We start from the raw sequence: 27,938 nt of genomic DNA, 5'->3' as shown, positions 1-27,938 counted from the left end.
AATTGGAGCAGATCCAAGTTGCCACTTGGACGGCAGCTGATATGCTTCAACACCAGCCTCTCAAAACTCTTCATCATTATGGTGCCACTGAGCGATAATCATTGAAATAGGTTACCATGCTCTTCTTAATCACCATTCTAAACAGGTCTTCAGTACTCAGCCAGGTGTTCCATCAGACCAGATGCACTCTCTTGAATTCACTGTCTTGAAGGCAGCCCACAATCATCTTCGGATTCCTGGACCAAAGGATTATTGGGAGACTTGGAGGTGTACGATGGTTCTTCTCTGTTCTGATTGTCAAAGTGAGCATAGAAGGCATTGAGTTCATCTGGAAGCGAAGCTCTGCTGTCCCCTCTGTTTAAGATTTAACTTTTTTGGAGGTTACAGCTTTCAGACCCTGCCGCAGCTGTTGAGCATCTCTCGTAGATTCCAGTTTAGTCCGGAATCTCCACTTCACCTGTGAGATGGCTTTTCAGGAATCATACCTACATCTCTTGTAGCATTCTTGATCTCCAGACTTAAATGCTACTGATCTGGCTCTCAGCAAAGCCTGGATTTCATTGTTCATCCAGAGCTTCTGATTGGGTAAACCCTGAATGATTTTGTGGGGATACACTCATCCACAATTGTTCTAATAAAGTCTGTTATGACTCTCTCCTTTAATATTCCCCCTTCTCTAACCTTTTATTTATTTCACCAATCAACCTCCCAACTCATTACTTCACCCCTCCTCCTCTCCTGGTTTCAATTATCACTTGCCACCTTGTACTACTTCCTCTCTTCTCCCCAACTTCTTTTTCTGACCTCATATTTTTTCCCAGTCCTGATTAAAGGGTCACAGCCTGAAACATTGACTGTTTACACTTTTTCATAGATACTGCCTGGCCTGCTGAGGTCCTCCAGCATTTTGTGTGTGTTGCTCAGATTTCCAGCATCCGGAGATGTTGTTTCTATTTTCTGCAGATGCTGAGGAACACACACATAAAACACTGGAGGAACTCAGTGTCTTGGCTTGTAATGTTAACAATTTATTCCTCTCCACGGATGCTGTTTGACTTGCCAAGGTTCACCAATTTGCTTGGAACAGAATCAAGTAACATCATGCCCCAAGGTCATTATATAGACAAGATAAGAAAGAATTAAAGAAAGGTGGGAATGGCTAATACATAGGGCAAATTTTTCAGGTCATTGGATGAAAGTATGGAGGGAGGATGTCAGAGGCAAGTTTTATTTTACAGAGAGCGGTGAGTGTGTGGAACACACTGCCAGGGTTGGTGGTCGAGGCAGATACAATAGAGGATTTTAAGAAACTCTTAGATAGGCACAAAGATGATAGGAAAATGGAGGGCTTTGTTGGAGGAAAAGGTTAGATTGGTTTACAGTAGGTTGAAAGATTAGTAAAACATTATGGACTGTATTCTGCTGCAGTGTTCTATGTTCTAAAGCAGATAATTCAGGTTTAATCTGGGAAGTTGAAGGGATATTTAACATACTGTGTAAGGGAGGGGATCAAAGCTGGTGTTTAATGTATTTTTCCATCCTTTTGTTGGTAATGGTAATCAATACAATATTGCCTTTTTATGAAGCATGTTGATGCAAGATCTGCAATTTTAATGGTTATAAAGATTATTGCAATTCTAATTAATGTTCTTTGAATTGTCTAGATTCGAAGAACAGCTACCAGAGGATTTGCAAATTGAAAATGATACTCTAACTTTCAATAGACCACTTAACCACAACGATTCTGGTATTTACATTTGTGAGGTTGTGAACATCCATGGACATAGAAAAAATCAAAAACTTGTCCAGATAAAAGGTATATTTTATTTTTTATTTATATATACACCTTGACCCATTTGTTAGTTGTACATCACAATAGACATTTATTTTTAAAAGTTCCACTTGATATGTACAGTACATGAAAGTACAGTCATCATTTCACAGAATCAAATCAATATGCAAAGACTGGAGTGATTAATAGGGCAGGCTATACTTTCTGAACTATGGCATTGAAATTACTCAGCCTATAATTTAGCTAAATTTGGTCTTTTGTTTTATTTTAAAGCCAGTACTTGTTGACCTGTATTTTGCTGCATTCATTTAACCCTCTACTTTCACAAGCCTTCCAGAACCTGCTGTAGTGAAGGATCCCCACAGCATGATGCAGCCACTACCATGCTTCACAGTAGAGATGGTATGTTCTTGATGATGTGTGGTGTTTAGCTTATGCCAAAAGTAGCATTGAGTCTGATGGTCAAAAAGCTCAATTTGGGTTTCATCAGAGCATAGCACCTTCTTCCAGCTGTCTTCAGAGTCTCCCACATGCCTTCTAGCAACCTCTGAGATTTCATGTGAGTTGCTTCCAACAATGGCTTTCTCTCTGCCACTCTCCCATAAAGCTGCAACTGGTAAAGCGCCTGGGCAACAATTGTATGTGCATTCTCTCCCATCTTAGCCACTAAAGTGTGTAACTCCTCCAGAACTGTTTCTAGGTCTCTTGGTGACCTACCTTACTAGTCCCCAGACATCCCACCTTTCCCGGAAGTTCTGGGAGTCTCCCGCATATTAATAGTGGCTCCCTGATGCCCGCAAATTATATACAATATCACGGAAATCAATTTTTTTTGAGACCGAGCAAGAGAAAGCAAGCGAGAGAGAGAGAGAGAATGAACGCCATGGCAGTGTTCCAAAAAAAGAAAATATAAAACGTATGTCACCCCAGACTACCCTAAAGTGTACCCCTGCCTAATAGGGGTCAAAAATAATGACAGTGTTGCTCACTATGCTGCACTGTTGCAACAGTGACTTTTCTATTGCCCATGGTGAGTTAAGACTGGAAAAGACATGTTGAGGTGAGTTTAACAGGTGTCATTTGTTCATTAGCATAGCTAACGTTATTTAACATTATAAGGTAGTGCACCCGTGGCTGACAAGGGAAATTAGGGATAGTATCAATTCCAAAGAAGAAGCATACAAATTAGCCAGAAAAAGTGGCTCACCTGAGGACTGGGAGAAATTCAGAGTTCAGCAGAGGAGGACAAAGGGCTTAATTAGGAAGGGGGAAAAAGATTATGAGAAAAAACTGGCAGGGAACATAAAAACTGACTATAAAAGCTTTTATAGATATGTGAAAAGAAAAAGATTGGTTAAGACAAATGTAGGTCCCCTACAGACAGAAACAGGTGAATTGATTATGGGGAGCAAGGACATGGCAGACCAATTGAATAATTACTTTGGTTCTGTCTTCACTAAGGAGGACATAAATAATCTTCCAGAAATAGTAGGAGACAGAGGGTCCAGTGAGATGGAGGAACTGAGGGAAATACATGTTAGTAGGGAAGTGGTGTTAGGTAAATTGAAGGGATTAAAGGCGGATAAATTCCCAGGGCCAGATGGTCTGCATCCCAGAGTGCTTAAGGAAGTAGCCCAAGAAATAGTGGATGCATTAGTGATAATTTTTCAAAACTCTTTAGATTTTGGACTAGTTCCTGAGGATTGGAGGGTGGCTAATGTAACCCCACTTTTTAAAAAAGGAGGGAGAGAGAAACTAGGGAATTATAGACTGGTTAGCCTAACATCAGTGGTGGGGAAACTGCCAGAGTCAGTTATCAAAGATGTGATAACAGTACATTTGGAAAGCGGTGAAATCATCGGACAAAGTCAGCATGGATTTGTGAAAGGAAAATCATGTCTGACGAATCTCATAGAATTTTTTGAGGATGTAACTAGTAGAGTGGATAGGGGAGAACCAGTGGATGTGGTATATTTGGATTTTCAAAAGGCTTTTGACAAGGTCCCACACAGGAGATTAGTGTGCAAACTTAAAGCACACGGTATTGGGGGTAAGGTATTGATGTGGATAGAGAATTGGTTAGCAGACAGGAAGCAAAGAGTGGGAATAAACGGGACCTTTTCAGAATGGCAGGCGGTGACTAGTGGCGTACCGCAAGGCTCAGTGCTGGGACCCCAGTTGTTTACAATATATATTATGACTTGGATGAGGGAATTAAATGCAGCATCTCCAAGTTTGCGGATGACACGAAGCTGGGCGGCAGTGTTAGCTGTGAGGAGGATGCTAAGAGGATGCAGGGTGACTTGGATAGGTTAGGTGAGTGGGCAAATTCATGGCAGATGCAATTTAATGTGGATAAATGTGAAGTTATCCACTTTGGTGGCAAAAACAGGAAAACATTATTATCTGAATGGTGGCCGATTAGGAAAAGGGGAGGTGCAACGAGACCTGGGTGTCATTATACACCAGTCATTGAAAGTGGGCATGCAGGTACAGCAGACGTTGAAAAAGGCGAATGGCATGCTGGCATTTATAGCAAGAGGATTCGAGTACAGCAGCAGGGAGGTACTACTGCCGTTGTACAAGGCCTTGGTGAGACCACACCTGGAGTATTGTGTGTAGTTTTGGTCCCCTAATCTGAGGAAAGACATCCTTGCCATAGAGGGAGTACAAAGAAGGTTCACCAGATTGATTCCTGGGATGGCAGGACTTTCATATGATGAAAATCTGGATGAACTAGGCTTATATTTGTTGGAATTTAGAAGATTGAAGGGGGATCTGATTGAAACGTATAAAATCCTAAAGGGATTGGACAGGCTGGATGCAGGAAGATTGTTCCCGATGTTGGGGAAGTCCAGAACGAGGGGTCATAGTTCGAGGATAAAGGGGAAGCCTTTTAGGACCGAGATTAGGAAAAACTTCTTCACACAGAGGGTGGTGAATCTGTGGAATTCTCTGCCACAGGAAACAGTTGAGGCCAGTTCATTGGCTATATTTAAGAGGGAGTTAGGTATGGCCCTTGTGGCTAAAGGGATCAGGGGGTATGGAGGGAAGGCTGGTGCAGGGTTCTGAGTTGGATGATCAGCCATGATCATACTGAATGGCAGTAAATTCTTATGCAATCAATTATTTAGTGTTTTATATTTATAATTAATTTAGATCACTTCGTAGAGATCTGTTTTCACATTGACAAGCAAGAGTCTTTTTCTGTTGATTAGTGTCAAAAAAGAGAAGTAAAATCCACTGTGATTCAATGTTGTAAAACAATAAAATATGAAAACTTATGGTGGGGGGAGGTTAATACTTTTTATAGACACTGTAAGGGTCAATAAGGGATAGGACATTTAAGATTGCAATAAGGAGAATTTTTTTCACTGTGGAAGCTCTTGTCACTGTGTTCATTCAAAACACTGATAAATTTCTAGCATGAAGAAAATCAAACATTGAGGATAATGCAGGAATATGGAGTTACAGTTGCAGAGTCATACCGTGTGAAAACATGCATTACAATCTACAACCTCCGTGTCACGATTGTGAACCTGCTGTATTAATCCCACCTTCCAGCACTTGCCCCATAACCTAGTATGCTTAGGCGATTTAAGTGCATATTGAAGTATTTCGAAGTTCAAAGTACATTTATATATGTACTTTGTATATTATGTAAGTATGTACAAAGACAGGAATTGAAACTTAGAGCATAGTGAGATAATATTTTGATGCAATGCAAGGTCGCATCACAGAGGAGAATTACAAGGATGTTGCCTGGATTGGGGAGCATGCCTTATGAGAATAGGTTGAGTGAACTCGGCCTTTTCTCCTTGGAGCGACGGAGGATGAGAGGTGACCTGATAGAGGTGTATAAAATGGTGAGAGGCATTGATGGTGTGGATAGTCCGAGGCTTTTTCCCAGGGCTGAAATGGTTGCCACAAGAGGACACAGGTTTAAGGTGCTGGGGAGTAGGTACAGAGGAGATGTCAGGGGTAAGTTTTTTACTCAGAGTGGTGAGTGCGTGGAATGGGCTGCCAGCAATGGTGGTGGAGGCGGATATGATAGGGCCTTTTAAGAGACTTTTGGATAGGTATATGGAGCTTAGAAAAATAGAGGGCTATAGGTAAGCCTAGTAATTTCTAAGATAGGGACATGTTCGGCACAAGTTTGTGGGCCAAAGGGCCTGTATTGTGCTGTAGGTTTTCTATTTTTCTATGTTCCTATGTTGCTGAGCTTAGATCATGGATCAGCACATGGAATAATTGTGGCCATCAGTGAGACTTGGTTACAGGAGGGCCAGGACTGACGGCTCAATTTCAGTAACTCTATTGTCTTAGACACGATAGGGCAGGAGGAATTAATGGGGGATTGCTGGCATGCCTACTCGGTGAAAATATCACTGCAGTGCTCAGACTGGAAAGTTCTGAAAGGCTATATGGCTGGAACTGAAGCAAGGGATGACCATGTTAATGGGATTATATTATAAGCTCCTTATAGGCCAGCACCCAATAGCAGAATTTATATTCTAGTCCTTTCGAAATGAATGCTAACATTGCACTTGACTTCCTTTCCACCGACTCAACCTGCAAGTTAACCTGCATGAGAGCTTCCAAGTCTCTTTGCAACTCTGATTTCTGAATTTGTACCCCATTTAGAAAATAGCCTACATCTTTATTCCTTCTACCAATGTGCATGACCAGACACTTCCCTACACTGTATTGACTTCAAGGTTCCAATGTTAGGCTAGAAGAATCACTCCCATGGAATCCATAGAGAGCTAGATGGGTGGATTTAGAATTGTCCCAGGGTAGGAAACAGAGGCTGGATGGTGGCTGAAGATTATATCTTAGAATGGAGACCAATAACTAGTGATGTGCCGTAAGTAAACACAAAATTATCTGCAGATGCTGGGGTCAAAGCAACACTCACTACAAGCTGGAGGAATTCAGCAGGTCGTGCAGCATCCGTGGAAACGAATGCTGATGAAGGGTTCCGGCCCAAAACATTGACTGATCGTTTCCATGGATGTGGCCCGACCTGCTGAGTTCCTTCAGCTTGTAGTGAGTGTTGATGTGCTATAAAGGTAGGTGTTGGGAACCTTGTTATTCATTATTTATGTTAATAGTTTGGATGTGATGTGCTATGCCTGATCGGGAAGGTTGCAGATTACAGGAAATTATGAGGTGGTTTTGATTATGATTATCGTATACAGGTGTCCCCCGATTTTCAAGCGTTCGCTTTACAAAACCTCACTGTTACGAAAGACCTACATTAGTACCCTGTTTTCGCTAACAGAAGGTGTTTTCACTGTTACAAAAAAAAGCAGCGCACGATAAAAGATAGCGCGCGCCCCAAGCAGCCGCTCTCCCCCGGATACGGAACTGCATTCTATGCACCATTGCTTAAACACGTGCCTGTGAGCAGCCGTTTGCAAGATAAGTTCTATGGTATCGGAAAAGCCCGAAAGAGCTCGTAAGGGTGTGACATTTAGTGTAAAACTAGACATAATTAAGTGTTTTGATCGTGGTGAATGAAGTAAGGACAAAGTGAGTTTGGCTTGTGGAAGTTGACGAAGATGATGTTGAAGAAGTTTTGGCATCCCATGACCAAGAACTGATAGATGAAGAGCTGATGCAATTGGAAGAGGAAAGAATAACAATCAAAACCGAATGAGTAATGATAAAGTACAACTTTAATTTTGAAAAGGTACGTTGGTTTAGGGGATATTTACAGGATGGTTTGAGTGCTTACAAAGAACTGTGTGATAGAAAACTGTGTGAGGCTCAGCAGTCAAGCAAGCCTTCCACAGCAGACGACAAATCTCGACCTTCGACATCAAGGCGGGCAGCCATAGGAGAAGATGAGCTGCCTGCTCTAATGGAAATAAACGACGAGATGACACCCCAGTGTCCCACCACCCCAACACCCAGGCCGCGGACAGATACCGATTCGCGGAGAATGCAGCAGTAGCCATGAGACACACAACACATCTTTAAGAAAAAAGCCGAAGTAAGCATGCTAATTAATTAGGTGCCGCCCGACAATTACGTGCTGGGCAGCACCTAATTAATTAGCATGTTTATTTTGGCTTTTTTCTTAAAGGTGTGCTGTGTGCCTCCCGGCTACCACTGCATGCTTCGCGGATCGGTATTGTTTCGCTGCCTAGAGGGTGGGGGCCACTGCACCACCCAAACTCCGAAGAGCTCCGTGCTTTCCCAATTCCGGTAAGTGATACTACACTGTACGTCGGCTGTGTATTTTTACGTGTTATTTGGTATGATTTGGCAGCTTCATAGCTTAAAGGTTACTGGAGAGCGCTTGCGCCGTGTTTTTGCCGACGGCGCTTGTGTGAGATTTTCACTACGGAGAACAGTTCAGGCAATGATTGTGGAAAAGTATTTCTACTTTATATAAGCTGTGTATTTATCATATCATTCCTGCTTTTACTATATGTTACTGTTATTTTAGGTTTTATGTGTTATTTGGCATGATTTGGTAGGTTATTTTTGGGTCTGTGAACACTCACAAAATTTTCCCATATAAATTAATGGTAATTGCTTCTTCGCTTTATGACATTCCGGCTTACAAACCGTTTCATAGGAACGCTGTACCTTCGGATGGCGGGGGAAACCTGTATTACTGGTATCTTGAACAGTTAGGGAAGTGGGCCATTAAGTGGAAAGTGGAGTTTAAAACATATAAATGTAAGATGATGTACAAACCCCATTTCCAGAAAAGTTGAGATATTTTCCAAAATGCAATAAAAACAAAAATCTGTGATATGTTAATTCACGTGAACCCTTATTTAACTGACAAAAGTACAAAGAAAAGATTTTCAATAGTTTTACTGACCAACTTAATTGTATTTTGTAAACATACACAAATCTAGAATTTGATGGCTGCAACACACTCAACAAAAGTTGGGACAGAGGCATGTTTACCATTGTGTTACATCACTTTTCCTTTTAATAACACTTTTTAATCGTTTTGGAACTGAGGATACTAATTGTAGTAGATTTGCAATTGGAAATTTTGTCCATTCTTGCTTGGTATAACACTTCAGCTGCTTAACAGTCTGTGGTCTTCGTTGTCTGATTCTCCTCTTCATGATGCGCCATACATTTTCAATAGGAGATAGATCTGGACTGGCAGCAGGCCAGTCAAGCACACGCACTGTGTGTCTACAAAGCCACGCTGTTGTAGCCCATGCAGAATGTGGTCTAACATTGTCCTGCTGAAATAAGCATGGACGTCCCGGGAAGAGACGTCGCCTTGATGGCAACATATGTCTCTCTAAAATCCTAATATACACCTCAGAGTCAATGGTACCTTCACATACATGCAACTCACCCATGCCGTGGGCACTGATGCACCCCCATACCATCACAGGTGCTGGCTTTTGCACCTTTCGCTGATAACAATCTGGATGGTCGTTTTCATCTTTGGCACGGAGAACTCGAGGCCCGTTTTTTCTGAAAACTAGCTGAAATGTGGACTCATCTGACCACAGCACACGGTTCCACGGTCTTTTGGTCCATCTGAGATGAGCTCGGACCCAGAGAACTTGCCGGCATTTCTGCATAGAGTTGATGTATAGCTTACTCCTTGCGTAATACAGTTTCTGGATGCAGCGACGGACTGTGTTGAGTGACAATGGTTTTCCGAAGTACTCCCGAGCCCATGTGGCTATAATTGTCAGAGTAGCATGACGATTTCTTAGGCAGTGCTACCTGAGAGCTCGAAGATCACGCGCATTCAACAGTGGTTTCCAACCTTGCCCTTTACGCACTGAGATGTCTCTGAATCCTCTGAATCTTTTCACAATATTTTGTACTATAGATGTTGAAAGACCTAAATTCACTGCAATCTTGCGTTGAGAAATGTTCCTTTTGAACTGACTAACAATTCTCTCATGAATTTTGGCACAAAAGGGTGAGCCACAACCCATCCTTGCTTGCAAAGACTGAACCTTTGATGGACGCTACTTTTGTACCTAGTCATGATACCTCACCTGCTACCAATTAGCCTGCTTAATGTGGAGTCTTCCAAACCGGTGTTACTTGAATATTCTGAGCACTTTTCAATCTTATTTTAACTCTGTCCCAACTTTTGTTGAGTATGTTGCAGCCATCAAGTTCTAAATTTGTGTATATTTACAAAATACAATTAAGTTGGTCTGTAAAACTATTGAAAATCTTTTCTTTGTACTTTTGTCAGTTAAATAAAGGTTCACATGAATTAACACAGCGGTCCCCAACCACTGGGCCACGGACCGGTACCGGGCCGCAAAGCATGCGAGGAAACAATATGATTTGGCGATAGGAGTCAGCTGCACCTTTCCTCATTCCTTGTCATGCCCACTGTTGAGCCATTACGCATGCAAGGTCATTACCCGCGCGTCATCCATGTCAGCGCGAGAAGAAGATCAACTCCTCGAGCTTGCAAATGACGGCGGGCTGAAAAGTATGTTTGACATAACATCTCTGCCAGCATTCTGGATCAAAGTCAAGGCTAAATATCCTGAGATAGCCACGAAAGCACTGAAAACGTTGCTTCCATTTCCAACATATCTCTGCAATGAATGCAACGAAAACCGAATTGCGTAATGGACTGGACATAAGGAAACCCGTGGGAGTATCACTGTCTCCCATCACCCCTCGATAGGACCATCTGGTTGCAGGGAAACAAGCATTCAGCCCAGGGCTCCCACTGATACAGTGATATTGGTGCGTTGCAATGATTTTATATGTTCATACGGGGAAAATATGTGCTGCGTGTTTAATATCCAAAGGTTACTTAAAATGTTATGATGCTATTGACTTACTTATATAACCATATAACAATTACAGCGCAGAAACAGGCCATCTCTGCCCTCCTAGTCTGTGCCGAACTCTACTCTCACCTAGTCCCACCGACCTACACTCAGCCCATAACCCTCCATTCCTTTCCTGTCCATATACCTATCCAATTTTCTTTAAATGATAATATCGAACCTGCCTCTACCACTTCTACTGGAAGTTCGTTCAACACTTACTTCAAGCTCCCCTGTCCTTCCCTGATAATTGACTTATCGCTATATTCATGCGAGGAAAATATGCGCTGTGTGCTTAATATTAAATTTGTTAGATAAACCCTTTTAGAAACGAAATTGAGAATATCACCTATATTCCAGTTGTGATTAACACCCCCTCCCCCCCACAGAATCACCAAAAATGATTTGTAGAAAAAGTCGGCACGTACACACATGCGCAAAGCACGCATGCGCACTGGTGCCCGCACAAGGCTTCATGGTCATTGTAGTCTCTCTGTGTAAACAACGTATTTGGCTCTACTCTTGTCCATTGGCAACCCTACCCACCCCCCCCCCCCCGGGTCGGCCGGTCCGCAAGAATATTGTCAATATGAAACTGGTCTGCAGTGCAAAAAAGGTTGGGGACCCCTGAATTAACATATTACAGATTTTTGTTTTTGTTGCATTTTGGAAAATATACCAACTTTTCTGGAAATGGGGTTTGTATTTTGGAAAGACATAAGACATAGGAGCAGAATTAGACTATTCAGCCTGTTCGGTCTGGTAGAACACTAGGAAGTGTAATAGAATAGAATGATCTAGAGTCAGGGCATTGGTATGAGAGTTGGTGAAACCACCCTGGGAATACTATGCGCAGTTTTGGTCACTCTGCTATAGGAAAGATGCAATTAAAGTGGAATGCATGCAGAGGGTATTGCCAGGTCTAGGAGGCTTAAGTTATAGGGAGAGGTTGGTGAGGCTAGGTCATTATTTCTTGGAATATAGAATGAGTGGTAATATAGAAGTTTTTAAAATAACAGAAGGCATAATTAAGATGGAAATTTTCCCAGGACAAGGGAGTCCAGAATGAGGTGACACAGACTTAGGGAGGGAAGGTAAATAAAAGGGGCCTAAAGGGTAAAATTTTTCACACAGTGGGAGGTGAATATATGAGTGAGCTGCTTGCATTTGAGACGGGTGCAATATTATAGAGTCCTAAAAAGGACAGAAAAAGGCCAATCTAATCTGTGGCAAACCAATAAAACTGCCTCATCCCATTGAGCTGCAGCCGAACCATAGCCCTCCATGCCCCTAGCATCCATGTACCTATTCATACTTACCTTAAACGTTGAATTTGAGCTCACATGCACCACAAGGGAACAATATTTACTATCCTCCAATCCTTCGGTACCTCACAATCTCAGATGCAGTTGAGATGCAGTTAAGCTGCATTTTTGTATAAGCTTTGTTTCTGATTATAATTTTGATTGGTCAGCAAGTAAAAACTTTATCTGCACCAATGGTAGGTTGGAGTGAACAATTCAACTTCAGTTCAGAGATAAGGGTTGCGCTGTTTAAGATATAATTGAAGAGGGATTTCTCCTCAGATGTTCATGATTTTCTGGAAATCAGAGAGCCTGGAGTTGTCATGCAAGATCATCAATCTCTAACAATAATTCAGTTTTCTCCTCTACTGATGAACACCTCTGATCATAGCAGGGGTTCCCAACATTTTGTACGCCTTAGCCCCCTGCCATGAACCGAGGGGTTGGGAGCCAATGGTTCAGAGAAAGAACCAGCAAGGTTGTACCTATGAAATTTAAAATCTGAAAAAACAGAATGCCTTCTGAGTATTTCTGGCTTTCTGTTTTGTTTCAGATTTCTTATCACACTTTGCTCCTCTTTTTCACTCACTCACACATTAGCCTGACTTCAGTGATTGGAAAGCTGTTGGAATCCATTAATTAAGGCTGAGGTTTTGAGTGCTTGGAGACACATGATAAAATACGCCAAAATTAGCATCATTTCCTTAAGGAGAAATCTTGCCTGACAAATCTGTTGGAACTACTTAAGAAGTAATGAGCAAGATAGACAAGGGAGAGTTGGTGGACGTTTATATGACTTTCGGAAGGCCATTGACAAGATGCTACATGTAAGGCTCCTTAACAAGACAGGAGCCCATGGTATTACAGGAAAGATTCTAGCATGGATAGAAAATTGGCTGACTGGCAGGAGGCAAATGGTGAGAATAAAGGGGGCCTTTTGTGGTTGGCTATTGATAACTTGTGGTGTTTCACAGGGGATGGCTTTGGCACAGCTTCTTTTCACGTTATACGTGAATGATTTGGATGGCAGGATTGATGGATTTGTGGCTAAATTGGCTTGGACAAATTGGGAGAATGGACAAAGAAGGGCAGATGGGATGTAGTGTAAGGAAGTGAATGGTCATGCACTTTGGTAGAAGGAATAAAGACATAGATGATTTTCTAAATGGTGAAAATTCAAAACTGAGAGGTGCAAAGGGACTTGGGAGTCCGTGTTCAGGATTCCCTTCAGGTAAACTTGCAAGTCAAGTCGGTGGTAAGGAAGGCAAATGCAATGTTAGCATTCATTTGGAAAGGAGTAGAATATATAGCAAGGATGTAATGCTGAAGCTTTATAAGGCAGTGGTCAGACTGCTCTTTGAGTATTGTGAGCAGTCTTGGGTGCCTTATCTAAGAAAAGATGTGTATTGGAGAGGGTCCAGAGGAGTTTCACCAGAATGATTCTGGAAATGAAAGGTTAATGCATGAGGATGATCTGGACCTGTACTCGCTGGAGTTTAGAATGAGGAGGGAACACATTGACACCTATGCAATAGTGAAAGGCTGAGACACAGTAGATGTGGAGAGAATGTTTCCTATAGTGAGTGAGTCTAGGTCCAGATGGCACAGCCTCGGAACAAAGGGCACATCCATTTAGAATAGGCTTGAAGAGAAATTTCCTTAGCCATAGGGTAGTGAATCAGTGGAATTTTTTGCCACCAGCGGCTGTGAAGTCCAAGTCATTAAGTATTTTAAAACTGAGGTTGATCGGTTGTGGGCACGTGGCCAAGTGGTTAAGGCGTTCGTCTAGTGATCTCAAGGTCACTAGTTCGAGCCTCAGCTGTGGCAGCGTGTTTGTGTCCTTGAGCAAGGCACCTAACCACACATTGCTCTAGTGTCTGTGGGAGGAGTGGCGCCCCACACAGGCTTCCAATCTGCGCCTTGTAAGGCATGAAAATGCCCGACGCAGGCCTCAAGGTCTGAGTCGACGTTCCCCCGTTGATAGGTTCATGATTACACAGGGTCTCAAAGGTTATGGGAAGAAGGCAGGAGAGTGGGGTTGAGAACTTTTCGGAGTTCTGATGAAAGGTTGTCCACTGTAAATGTTAACTCTGTTTCTGCCTCCTAATTTTTTTTCTCAAATCTTTTTTTATTAAGTTTTGAATTGATAAACATAATAATAATGATACAAAGAGATCAAGATTACATTAATAACGGTTAACATATACAGACACAGACTCGGACTAATGTATGTAATTTAAGCCTCCCAATCTCTTAATAACTGAACATGAAAAAGATTCAAAAAAATATTATACAAAGAAAAAGTCCCCCTACACTTAAAAAAAACAAAACAAAACAAAGGCTGGGCTGGCATGTTTCATCAGTTAAAATCATTATTTGTCATTAACTCCACTTCTCGATACACAAACAAAAAGTTATTGAAAAGGATTCTGAAAAGGTCATCTGACATCATATGAAAATGTTGAATAAATGGTCTCCAAGTTCCTTCAAATTTAACTGAAGGATTGATAGTACCACTCCTAATTCTTTCCAAGTTTATACATGTTGTAGTTTGGAGAAACTATTGAAATGTAGTAGGGGTTTAGAATCTTTCCATTCAAATAAAATGGATCTTCTGGCTATTAATGTAACAAATGCAATCAAACAGCAAGCTGAAGGGGATAAATAATTGAGTCCATCACTGGTAATCCAAAACTTGCAGTAATAGGATGAGGTTGTAAATCAATATGCAAAACTACTGAAATAATATCAAAAATGTCTTTCCAATATTTTTCCAAAAGAGGGCAGGACCAGAACGTATGTGTCAAGGAGGCTACCTCAAAATTATATCTGTCACAGACAGGATTTATATGGCAATAAAAACGAGCTAACTTATCCTTGGACATATGGGCCCTATGAACCACCTTAAATTGTATCAAAGCGTGTCTAGCACACATTGAAGAAGTGTTAACTAGTTGGAGAATTTTCTCCCATTTCTCTATAGGTAAAGATACCTGAAGTTCTCTTTCCCATTCATTCTGAATTTTATCAGATGTACCTAGACGTATTTTCGTAATTAAATCATAAATAATTGCTATTAAACTCTTCTGATAGGGATTTAAACCTATAATTTTTTCTGTAACGTCAGTTTGATGTGGTAGGTAAAATAACATTCAAAAAGTTTCTAATCTGTAAGTATCTGAAAAAATGTGATCTAGGCAAATTATATTTGTTAGACAACTGTTCAAAAGACATGAGACAATTATCCATGAATAAATCACGAAAACATGTTATTCCCTTCGTTTTCCATAAAAGAAAAGCTTGATCAGTTCTGGATGGTTGGAAGAAAAAGTTGGATATAATAGGACTTGGTAGGATAAATTTATTCAATCCAAAAAATTTACGAAATTGAAACCATATTTGTATTGTATGTTTAGTTATTGGATTAATCATTTGTTTATTCAGTTTAGTAAGTACAGAGTGAAGTGAAGCCCCTAAAATAGAAGCCAATGAGAACCCTTGTACAGACTCGCAGTCGAGGTTCACCCATCGTGGACATTGAATTTCATCCAAATCTTGTGTCCAGAATGTTAGATATCGAATATTAATTGCCCAATAATAGAATCTAAAGTTCGGCAATGCCAAACCTCTATCCTTTTTTTGATTTCTGTAAATTTTTTTTTACTTAACCTAGGATTTTTATTCTGCCATATATATGAAGAAATTTTAGAATCATTAAGATCAAAAAAGGATTTAGAGATGAAGATTGGTACTGCCTGAAATAGATATAGAAATTTAGGTAAAATAATCATCTTAATAGCATTAATTCAGTCAATCAATGATAAGGACAGTGGGGACCATTTAGTAAGCAGTCGTTTAACATGATCAATTAAGGGTAAAAAGTTAACTTTAAATAGATCCTTATGCTTCTTAGTAATTTTAACACCCAAATAAGTGAAATAGTCATACTTTATTGATCCCGGGGGAAATTGCTTTTCGTTACAGTTGCACCATAAGTAATTAAGTAGTAATAAAACCATAAATAGTTAAATAGTAATATGTAAATTATGCCAGGAAATAAGTCCAGGACCAGCCTATTGGCTCAGGGTGTCTGAGCCTCCAAGGGAGGAGTTGTAAAGTTTGATGGCCACAGGCAGGAATGACTTCCTATGACGCTCTGTGTTGCATTTCGGTGGAATGAGTCTCTGGCTGAATGTACTCCTGTGCCCAACATTATGTATTGGATGGGAGACATTGTCCAAGATGGCATGCAACTTGGACAGAAACCGGTCTAAATGATGGTTGTCTATAGATTGTAACTTGCATATTTAATGGGAAAAGCTCACTCTTATTAATACGTTTTCCAATCTAATTGCTAATATTTTGGAAAAGATTTTGGAGTCCACATTCAACAATGATATAGGTCTATATGATGTACATTCAGTGGGGTCTTTATCTTTTTTAGGAATTAAAGAAATGGATGCTTCATAAAAAGATTGTGGTAATTTACCTACAAATAAGGCATCCTTAAAGATTCTACATAACTAAGGAGAAAGTAGATTTGAAAAAGAATTTTAAAATTCTACTGTATACCCATCCAGACGGGGTGCTTGACCAGAATTCATTGAAGAAATTGCTTTCTTTATTTCTCCTTCCATAATGGGTACATCTAGTGCTAAACGTTCATTAAGTGGTAATTTCGGAATATTCAATTTCCTTAAAAATTCATGCATTATGGTAGAATCGTCAGGAAATTCTGATTGGTATAAAGAGGTATAGAATTCTTGAAAAGATTTATTAATTTCGTCATGGTCAGCTGTCAAAATACCATCCCGTATAGGACTTTAATAATCTGACATTTAACCAAAGCAGCTTTCAATTGGTTGGGCAGTAATTTACCCGATTTATCACCATGTTTATAAAATTGACTTTTAGTTTTAAGTGATTGAATTTCAGTCAGGGATGTTAATAACAAACTGTGTTGCATCTGAAGTTCAACTCTCTTTTTATAAAGCTCCAGATGAAGAGCAGCAGAATATTTTTATCAATTTCTTTAATCTTATCAACCAATGTACCTATTTCATTATTAATTCATTTTTTCAATCCAGCAGAATATGAAATAATTTGCCCACGGATATATACTTTAAAAGTATCCCATAAAATCCCACTGGAAATTTCTTCTGTAAAGTTAGTTGAAAAGGCAATCTGTTCTTTAATAAAGTTAACAAAGTTCACGTCCCGAAACAGAGTAGAATTGAACCGCCATTGTCTAGCACTGAAAGTTACATCAGTTAATTTGATTGGTAGTTTCAAGGGTGCATGGTCAGAGACAGCGATTGCAACGTACTCACAGGCAGTAACAGATGAAACTAATCAAGAGTCAATAAAAAAGTGATCAATTCTACAGTAATTATGATATACATGAGAAAAGAATGAGAATTCTTTATCGTTAGGATGTAAAAACGTCCAAACTTCTAAAATTCCAGAGTCAACTAAAAAGGAATTAATAAAAATAGCAGAGTTGTTTGGAAGTACCTGATTGGGCACAGACCTGACCATCGAGGGATTCAGGCAACAGTTAAAATTTTCGCCCATTATCAACGTATATTCATTTAAATTAGGAAGAGATGCAAATAAATGCTTAAAGAATTCACGATAGTTGGTATTTGGTGCATAGATATTAACCATAATGACTTTTTGGTTATAAAGTAAACCAGTAATTAACAGAAATCTACCATATGGGTCTGAGATTGTTTCATAGTGAACAAATGAAATCGAGGAGTCTATAAAAGTAGAGAGTCCTTTCACCTTAGCCTGTAAGTTGGAGTGAAATTGTTGATCTTTCCAAAACCTAAAATAAAACGCTGATTATCCTCCTTCCTCACATGAGTTTCCTGGGCAAAGATAATCTGAGCATTCAATCTATGAAAAACTTTAAATATCTTCTTCCATTTAATGGGATGATTCAAACCCTTCGTATTCCATGAAACAAAGTTAATAATATTATCCATTTTACTTGAATAAGCCATACGGAATGTAAAGGGTTAACTTTGCTGCATAGGATACTCATGAATCAGGAAGAGGGAAAAAGGTTTAAAGGGGAACCGGAAGTTACGACAATTCAGACATATTTGTAGTTTCTGATCAGCCCAGATGAAAGAAAACTAAACTAAAAATAGCCCCACCACCCACCACCCACAAAAACCCAAAAACTGGCCAATAGACAGCCTATCTAGAAACTCTCCTAACGCCATCTTTCTTAAGGCAAATCTCCAAAATTGAAAAGAATGCAAAATACAACCCACAGTCAAAACATTGAGAAAAGAATGCCATAAAAAACACCAAACAGATGTTAAAAAAACAGCCATTTGCAAAATATTTTGAAAGGTGAGATCTTGGAAAGTGAAAGAATACAATTTTATTGATATTTCAGGAAAAAAAACAATCGATCACCAAATCAGATTCTTAATTATTTTCAAAAACGAACAATTGAAAATAATAAAATAATAAAGGGGGAAAAAAGGAACTTTAACATAAAAGCATAGTAAACATCCATACTCCAAAACAAAGTACGAGTATAATCAAACCAAGGGCAAAATTCTTCAAACTTAAAAAGTCCAGATCTATGAACTGGTTATTCACAGCCTCTGAAGAAAGGGCACATCCATTTAGAATAACTTTGAAGAGAAATTTCCTTAGCCATAAGGTACTGTATCTGTGGAATTTTTTGCCTCCAGCAGCTGTGAAGTCCAAGTCATTAAGTATTTTAAAACTGAGGTTAAGGGGTTCATGATTACACAGGGTGTCAAAGGTTACGGGAAGAAGGCAGGAGAGTGGGGTTGAGAACTTTTCTGAGTTCTGATGAAAGGTTGTCCACTGTAAATGTTAACTCTGCTTCTGCCTCCTTATTGTTGACTTACTTTCTTGGGTGTATTTTGTTTCAAATTTCAGCATCTATTGATTTGTTTCTTAAATCTAGGAAAAACAGACACTGCCTTTTCAATATTTTGGTTTTCATATTTGCTATAGCAATTGGTTGAAATGTTCTTAGTTTGCTTCATCACTTTGCTACTTTGGTGGTCTTGATGGATTTGTGCATGGAACCTTTCATTAAAATTCAACTATTCGATTTGCCACAATTGGCACTAAATTATATCAGTAGTCTTTTTTGCACATCTTATTATTCTCAGCACTGAGCATCTACAGAGGCATGCAAAAGTTTGGGCACCCCAGTCAAAATTTTTGTTACCTTGAATAGCTAAGCGAATAAAAGATGAACTGATTTCCAAAAGGCATAAAGTTAAAGATGACACATTTCTTTAATATTTTAAGCAAGAAAACTTTTTTATTTCCGTCTTTTACAGATTCAAAATAATAAAAAAGGAAAAGGGCCCGAAGCAAAAGTTCGGGCACCCTGCATGGCTGTACTTAGTAACACCCCCCTTGGCAAGTATCACAGCTTGTAAGTGCTTTTGTAGCCAGCTAAGAGTCTTTTAATTCTTGTTTGGGGGATTTTCGCCCATTCTTCCTTGCAAAAGGCTTCTAGTTTTTTGAGATTCTTGGGCCGTCTTGCATGCACTGCTCTTTTGGGGTCTATCCACAGATTCTCAATGATGTTTAGGTCGGGGGGCTGTGAGGGCCATGGCAAAACCTTCACCTTGTCCCTCGAGGTAGTCCATCATTGATTTTGAGGTGTGCTTAGAATTATTATCCTGTTGTAGAAGCCATCCTCTTTTCATCTTCGGCTTTTTTTTACAGACGGTGTGATGTTTGCTTCTGAATTTGCTGGTATTTAATTGAATTCATTCTTCCCTCTACCAGTAAGTGTTCCCTGTGCCACTGGCTGCAACACAAGCCCAAAGCATGATCAATCCACCCCCGTGCTTAATAGTTGGAGAGGTGTTCTTTTCATGAAATTCTGCACCCTTTTTTCTCCAAACACACCTTTGCTCATTGCGGCCAAAAGGTTCTATTCAAAAAGTTCTAAACAAGCCTGATGCATTTTGGAAACAAGTCCTGTGGACTGATGAAGTTAAAATAGAACTGCCATGCAGGGTGCCCAAACTTTTGCTTCCGGCCCTTTTCCTTTTTTGTTATTTTGAAACTGTAAAAGATGGAAATAAAAAAGTTTCCTTGCCTAAAATATTAAAGAAATGTGTCATCTTTAACTTTATGCCTTTTTGAAATCAGTTCATCTTTTACTCGTTTAGCTATTCACAGTAACAGAAATTTTGACCAGGGTGTCCAAACTTTTGCTTGCTACTGTATGTTGTGTTCAACGTTTTGAGAATTAATTGGAAAAATATTGAAAGGTGTTTTGGGAACAAACCATACATTCACTCAATTCTCCAGTGTTTTTATGAAGTTTGCAATGAATAATGTTCTTTGCCTTTTCAAGAATTGTTACTGATGAAATACGAACAGTCCACTGCAGCTGCTCTTTAACTTACCAATATGAAAGAGGTATTCCTGCAATTCATTACATTAAGTGCTGTTCCTGAAAAGTGTATATGTAATTTAAACTGTTAAGTAAACAGAATTAATTTTACAAAGTGTTTTGTAGCTTTCAACTGTACTAATGTAAGCGTTTACTTGATTGAAGATGAGAAACTATAACATGTTGCTCTACATGTTTTTATTGCTTTTCCATCTCCACCTATCCCTTTCCTATTTATAATTAGATCCACCTACTACTACTCCATTGTGTACAACTGCACCACTTATTTATTCATTGGCAAGCGTAACGGCTTTGGATGGTTTTACACCAAAGATTCAGATTCCGCCATCAACCCTGGCATCTCTGAAGATCGATAACTTAGGAACAACGATTGGAGGTGTGGTTGGTGGTACACTGCTTCTCATGTTGGTTGTCGTTATCATTGTAATGATCTGCTTGAGACGCCGGCGTACATTTCGAGGGGACTATTACACAAAGCAGTATGCTGGAACTGCAGATGTTCAGAAGGATTCACAGATGAGTGTCTTACCATCATGTCAAATTGAGCCATACACGGATTATGATAAAATTGAACGGAATCTCAAACCAAACAATGTGTTCCAAAATTATCCCGTTGCAATACAGAAAAGTGAATGGCAAAATGAGGATAGTATAAAAAGCAGGTATTCTGAAGGTGTGGAAATACCCATTGACTACTACGAAGACCAAAAAATTTGCAATGCATCTCAGTGTGATTACTATGATGAAAATGAAGATGACCTTGTCTCACATTTGGATGGTTCGATAATTTCTCGCCGGGAATGGTATGTCTAGTAGTGATGGATATTGGAGTAGAAGAGGGTCTTCAATTCAGTTAGGTATTCTAGATTGTCATTTCTTGTGTGTGTATTTTTCCACAATATTTTGATAGGATTCCTGTTTTCCTAAAGGAAGAACAAAATAAGATTTTTGTCATGAAAATGAAATATGATTTTGAACTAAATTTGCACCCAGAGTAAGGTAAAATCTTTTAACTGCACAGTTCTGTGGTGTGGCTTGGGTTGGAAATATGAACAGAAAATATTTAAACGTTTTGACCACTTAGTACTGTGCTGTTAAGATATTGTAACTGTTTACAGTTCATTTAATTTGAGTTGAGGCTTTCGAAGTGACGAAGCAGTTACTGCCTTTCTGTTGACTACTGATTTCACTACTCCATCCAAATGAGATACCGGTAATCCCAAATAAGACTGGTGTTGATTAGTTTGTATATATAAAAAAACATAATAAATTTTGCCTAAATGAAGTTGGTTGAAAAAGAAGCTGCTTCAATGATGTAAAGGTGACTGTAGAAGTATCACTTTTGATCAGATTTTTCACTTTAAGTCTTAAATGTTTACAGTGTCCCATCCTCTTTTTTTTAACCACGTTACATTTTTTCCAGGAAGTGCTTTTTGTTTTCTTGACTGTACATTGGAGACTACTGATTTTATATAATCTGTTCAAATGTTCGTAGGTTCCCCAATCTCCAACATTGTGCTTTAGTTGTCTTTACAGGTTTTTCAGATCTTGAAATAATTTTGTTTCTTCTAACAATATATATATTAAAGTTTGAGTAATGACACTGTAGTTCACTTAAGCCACAATAGCCAAAAATAAATTTTAAGTAAACTATATCCCTTGAAAATTAAAGGTGAATTTTGTGATTGAAAAAGCTTCAATGTACAGTCTTGAACTTTTCCCTTTTCTCTGGAACATACTTGGGTTCTGAATTGCTGATCATCACTTGTTTAAAGATGCAGGCATGTTTGTGGAGTTACTTTTTTCATCTGCATGTGAACAGAAACAAACCAGTTTGTGAAATGGGCTGTGTCTATGGTGTACAGCTTCAACTGGGCAAAAATGTTCTGATCATTATGTTGATGTATATAAATACTAAAGAGATTTACTGTACAGTACTTTTTGTACCTTATCTGTTTTATAAAGTTAATACAATGTTGACTTGATGTGCTGTTTGTTAAATATACATTTTGTTGGAAGAAACAGATTGGCTCATTTTAACTTCAGTTACCAGTTGCAATACTGCAAAATTTTAAAAATGCTATTCAAAAGGTGGGGTTTTCTTACTGTATGAAGCCACAGATTTCTGTAATGTGCTATTTATTTTATCCATTCTTATTTTTAAATGGATAAAGAAATGCTCGGCCCAAAATGTCGACTGTACTCTTCCCGTAGATGCTGCCTGGCCTGATGAGTTCCTCACATTTTGTGTGTTTTGCTTTGATTTCCAGCATCTGCAGATTTTCTCTTGTGATTTGATTACTACACTGTGAAATCTCTTCCAGGGATGCCTACCCTGAAGAAGTTTAAATCTTCCCTTCAACAGGAGTTCAGTGAAACCCTCTCATTGCTCTCCCTCTGTGATCTCTGAGGCCCTCCGACTCTTTGACCCTCGGCCCGAACTGTAGATTAAAAAGGAAGGTGGAGGGAAGAGAGAAACACCAGGTGATTGGTGAAACCTGTAAGGGGAGGGATGAAGTAAAGAGCTGGGAACTTGATTGATGAAAAAGACAGAAGGCCAGAGTAGGGGAAAAAAGGGGGGAGAGGATCACCAGAGGGAGGCAATGGGCAGGCAAGGAAATAACATGAGAGAGGGAAAAGGGGATGGGAAATGGTGGTGAGTGGGGTCATTACTGGAAGTTTGAGAAATCAATGTTCATGCCATCAGGTTGGAGGCTACCCAAACAGAATATAACGTGTTGTTCCTCCAACCTGAGTGTGGCCTCATCACAACAGTGGAGGAGTCCATGGATGGACCTATCGGAATCAGTAGCCACCAGGAGATCCCACTTGTTCTGGCAGACGGAGAGTAGATACTCAGTGAAGTGACCTCCCATTCTACATTGGATCTCACCGATATACAGGAGGCCACATTGGAAGCACCAAACACAGTAAATGACCCAACAGACTACAGGTGAAGTGTCAGCTCACCTGGAACGACTCTTTAGGGCCCTGACTGGTAGTGAGGGAGGAGGTGTAGGGGCAGGTGAAGCACTTGTTCAGCTTGCAAGTGTAAGTGCCAGGAGGAACGTCATTGGGGAGGAACAAATGGACAAGGGAGTCATGTGAGGAGCTTGTTGCTGGGATCCATTTGGAGGTGGTGGACATTTCGGAGAATTAAGTGCTGGACATGGAGGCTGGTGGGGTGGTTGGTGAAGACAAGAGGAACCCTATCCCTGATAGGGTGGCAGGAAGGTGGGTTAAAAGCAGATATATGTGAAATGTAAGAGATGCAGTTGATGGTTGAAGAAGGGAAGCCCCTTGCTTTGAAGAAGGAGTACACCTCCTTCGTTCTAGAATGAAAAGCTTCATCCTGAGAGTAGATGTGGTGGAGACGGAGGAATTGAGAAAAGGGGATAAGTAGAAGAGTGGGACGAGATATAGTTCAGGTAGCTGTGAGACTCAGTGTGCTTATATAGATAAGAGTAGATAAACTGTCTCCAGAGATAGAGACAGATTGAGAAAAGGGAGGGTGGTGTTGGAAATGGACCAGGTGAACTTGAGGGCAGAGTGGAAATTGGAGGCAAAGTGGATGAAGTCGATGCATTCAGCATGGGTGCAGGAAGCAGCACCAAAGCAGTCATCGATGTAGCATATGAAAAGTGTGGTGCGGTCACCAGTGTAGGCTTTGAACATAGACTGTTCCAAGTAACTGACAAACAGGCAGGCATACCTGGGACCCATGTGAGTGCCCATAGCTACCCCTTCTGTTTGAAGGAAGTGGGAGGAGCCAAAGGATAAATTATTTAGAGTAAGGACAAGTTCCACTAGACAGAGGAGAGTGATGGTAGAGGGGAACTGGTTAGGTGTGGTGTCCAGAAAAAATGGAGAGCTTCGAGGGGGATGGAGGTGTATAAGGACTGGACATCCATAGTGAAAATTAGATAATGGGGGCCAGGGAACTTGAAATCCTTGAAAAGATCAAGAGTGTGTGAGGTGTCATGGATGTAGATAGGAAGGGACTGAGCTAGTGGGGATAAAACGGAGTTGAGGTATGCAAATATCCTTGCAAACCAGGACAAGTGCTACATCTGCCCCTACACCTCCTCCCTCACTATTATTCAGGGCCCTGAACAGTCTTTCCAGGTGAGGTGACACTTCTCCTATGAGTCTCACACATCAAAGTTGCTGGTGGGGTACCCATCCGGTATTTATTTATATACACACATTCTTTTTCTTCCTCTGTCCTGTCACTATACCCCTTGCCCATCCTCTGAGTTCCCCTCCTCCCCCTTTTCTTTCTCCCTGGGCCTCCCGTCCCATGATCCTCTCATATCCCTTTTGCCAATCATCTGTCCAGCTCTTGGCTCCATCCCTCCCCCTCCTGTCTTCTCCTGTCATTTTGGATCTTCCCCTCCCCCTCCCACTTTCAAATCTCTTACTAGCTCTTCTTTCAGTTAGTCCTGACAAAGGGTCTCGGCCCGAAATGTTGACTGTACCTCTTCCTAGAAATGCTGCCTGGCCTGCTGCGTTCACCAGCAACTTTAATGTGTGTTGCTTGAATTTCCAGCATCTGCAGATTTCCTCATGTTTGTGCTCCTATGAGTCTGTTGGAGTCAGTTGTGTCTGTGGCTCCCGGTGTGGCCTCCTGTATACTGGTGAGACCCGACATAGATTGGAAGACCACTTTGCCGAGCATCTACACCTTGTCTGCCAGAACAAGTGGGAATTCCCAGTGGCCACCCATATTAATTCCACTTCCCATTGACATTTGGATACATCCATCCATGACCTCCTCCACTGTCATGATGAGGCCACAGTTAGGTTGGAGGAACAACACCGTATATTCCGTTTGGGTAGCCTCTAACCTGATGGTATGAACATAGATTTCTTAAACTTCTGGTAATAACCCCCACCCCCATCATTTCCCATCCGCTTGTCCCTTTCTCATGTTATCTCCTTGCCTGCCCTTCACCTCCCTCTGTTGCTCCTCCCCCTTTTTCTTTCTTACATGGCCTTCTGTTTCTTTAACCAATCAACTTCCCAGCTCCTTACTTAATTCCTCCCCCTCCAAGTTTCACCTATCACCTGGTGTTTCTATCTCCCCCCCCCCATCTTTTGAATCTACTTCTCATCTTTTTTCTCCAGTCCTGCCGAAGGGTTTCGCTCTAAAACGTCGACTGTACTTTTTTCCATAGATGCTGCATGGCCTGCTGAGTGTTTTGTGTGTGTTGCTCGGATTTCCAACATCTGCAGGTTTTCTCTTGTTTCTAAGAGAAAAATTCAAGCCCTTTTTTGTCACGTAAGCTATGCAGACTGAACTGTCATCTTTGGGATGTGGAGATATAATAAAATATTCATTCACTTTTTGTTTGCTGCAGAATAATTTCCCAGCTGGATTTTTTTAATTCATTGATTTGTTTATCAGCGATATTTGAGAACAAATATTAAGTGCTAAAATTACTCATGGTATTTAGCAACTCTGGCTATGTGGTGTATTTTGCAGCAATGTTAAAGGATATAAGGAAATTTGCTTTTATTGAATTGTTTACATCACATATCAGTAACATTTTTAATTTGCAGTTCTATTGAGTGTGTTTTCCTATCCCTGGAAGACTCAAGAACAAAATAGTAAACAGCATTCACAACATACATACAATCTAGCAAGAATAAATTGCCTTTGTAATTAGGATAGAGAAGGACGCAGGATTAAGCAAGGCTAATGCACTTAAGACATAAGAGCAGAATTAAGCCATTTGGCCCGTCAAGTCTACTTCGCCATTCAATCATGTCTGATCCTTTTCTCCCCTCCTCAGCCCCACTCCCTGGCCTTCTACCCCATAACCATACCATGTCCAATCAAGAACCTCTCAATCTCTGTCTTAAATACACCCAACGACCTGGCCTCCACAGCTGCCTGTAGTAACAAATTCCACAAAATTCGCCACTCTCTGTCTAAAGAAATTTCTCAGCTTCTCTGTTTTAAATGGGTACCCCTTTATCCTGAGCCTGTGCCCTCTTGTCCTAGACTCCCTCCCCCCCATGGGAAACACCCTTTCCACATCCATTCTGTCTTGGCCTTTCAACATTGGAAAGGCATCAATGAGATTCCCCCCCCCCCACTATTCTTCTAAATCCCAGTGAGTACAGACCCAGAGCCATCAAATGTTCCTCATATGATAATCCTGTCATTCCCAGAATCATTCTTGTGAACCTCCCCTGAATCCTTCCCATGTCGCTACATCTTTTCTCACATGAGGAGCCCAAAACTGTTCACAATTACTCAAGGTGAGGCCTCACCAGTGCCTCATAAAGCCTGAGCATCACATCCCTGTTCTTGTATTCTAGACTTCTTGAAATGAATGCTAACATTGCATTTGCCTTCCTCACCGCTGACTCAACCTGCAAGTTAATCTTTAGTGTGTTTGGCACAAAGACTCACAAGTCCCTTTGCATCTCAGATTTTTGGATTTTCTCCCTGTTTAGAAAATAGTCTTCACATTTATTTCTCTGCCAAAGTGCATGACCATGCATTTTCGAACATTGTGTTTCATTTGCCATTCTCTTGCCCATTCTCCTAATCTAAGTCCTTCTGCATCCTACCTGTTCCCTCAACACTACCTGCCCCTCACCAATCTTCGTATCATCTGCAAAGTTGGCCGCAAAGCCATCCATTCCATCATCTACATCATTGATATACAACATAAAAAGAAACGGCCCAACACCAACCCCTGCAGAGCACCACTAGTCACTGGCAGACAAGGATACTTTTATTCCCACTCACTGCCTTCTACCAATCAGCTAATCCTCTAAACATGCCAGTAACTTTCCTGTAATACTATGGACTCTTAACTTGGTAAGAAGCCTCGTGTGTGGAACATTGTCAAAGGCCTTCTGAAAGTCTAAATAAACAACATCCACTGCATCCCCTTTATCTATTGTACCTGTATCTCCTCAAAGAGTTGCAACAGGTTTGTCAGGCGAGATTTTCACTTGAGGAAACCATGCTGACTTTTTCCTATCTTGTCCTGTGTCACCAGCTACTTCATAACCTCATCCTTAACCGTTGACTCCAACATCTTCCTAACCATTGTCAGACTAATTCGTTTATAATTTCCTTTCTGCTGCCTTCCCACGTTTTTAAAGAATGGAGTCACATCTGCAATTTTCAGAGTCTAATGATTTTTGAAAGATCACTACTAATGCCTCCATAATCTCTACTGCTACCTCTTTCAGAACACCAGGGTGCAGTTCATCTGGTCCACGTTACTTTATGTACCCTTGGGTCTTTCAGCTTTTTGAGCACCACCTTCCTTGTAACAGTAACTGCACTCACTTCTCTTCCCTCACACTCTTCAAAACATGGCGCACTGCTAGTGTCTTCCACAGTGAAGACTGATGCAAAATATTCATTTAGTTCATCTGCCATCTCTCCTTGTCCTCCATTATTAATTACCCAGCCTCATTTTCTAGCGGTCCTATATTCACTCTCCACTTTGATCTTTTTTGCTAGGTTGCTTTCATACTTTGTCTCTTCCCTCCTAATGATTCTATTAGTTACTCTCTGTAGGTTTTTAAAAGCTTCCTAATCCTCAAATTCCCACTAATTTTTGCTGTATTGTATG

The 27,938-nt window shown here is 40.4% G+C and overlaps 1 protein-coding gene across 2 annotated transcripts in view; it reads left to right on the top strand.

The window, feature by feature from the left end:
* Window positions 1–22,821, top strand: part of nectin3b (nectin cell adhesion molecule 3b) — a 158,128-nt gene extending 135,307 nt beyond the window's left edge. For both annotated transcript variants that reach the window (XM_063053723.1, XM_063053722.1), the window contains 2 exons: window positions 1,665–1,816; window positions 20,558–22,821. In XM_063053723.1, coding sequence (XP_062909793.1) covers window positions 1,665–1,816; window positions 20,558–21,147 — 742 coding nt within the window. In that variant the 3' untranslated portion in view covers window positions 21,148–22,821. The remainder of the gene's footprint in view (window positions 1–1,664; window positions 1,817–20,557) is intronic.
* Window positions 22,822–27,938: the final 5,117 nt, after the last annotated feature.

Source organism: Mobula hypostoma, chromosome 7 (assembly GCF_963921235.1).
Source record: "Mobula hypostoma chromosome 7, sMobHyp1.1, whole genome shotgun sequence".
Classification (NCBI taxonomy): domain Eukaryota; kingdom Metazoa; phylum Chordata; class Chondrichthyes; order Myliobatiformes; family Myliobatidae; genus Mobula; species Mobula hypostoma.
The sequence above is the reverse complement of the archived record's forward strand: the minus strand, read 5'-3'. Positions and strand labels throughout refer to the sequence as shown.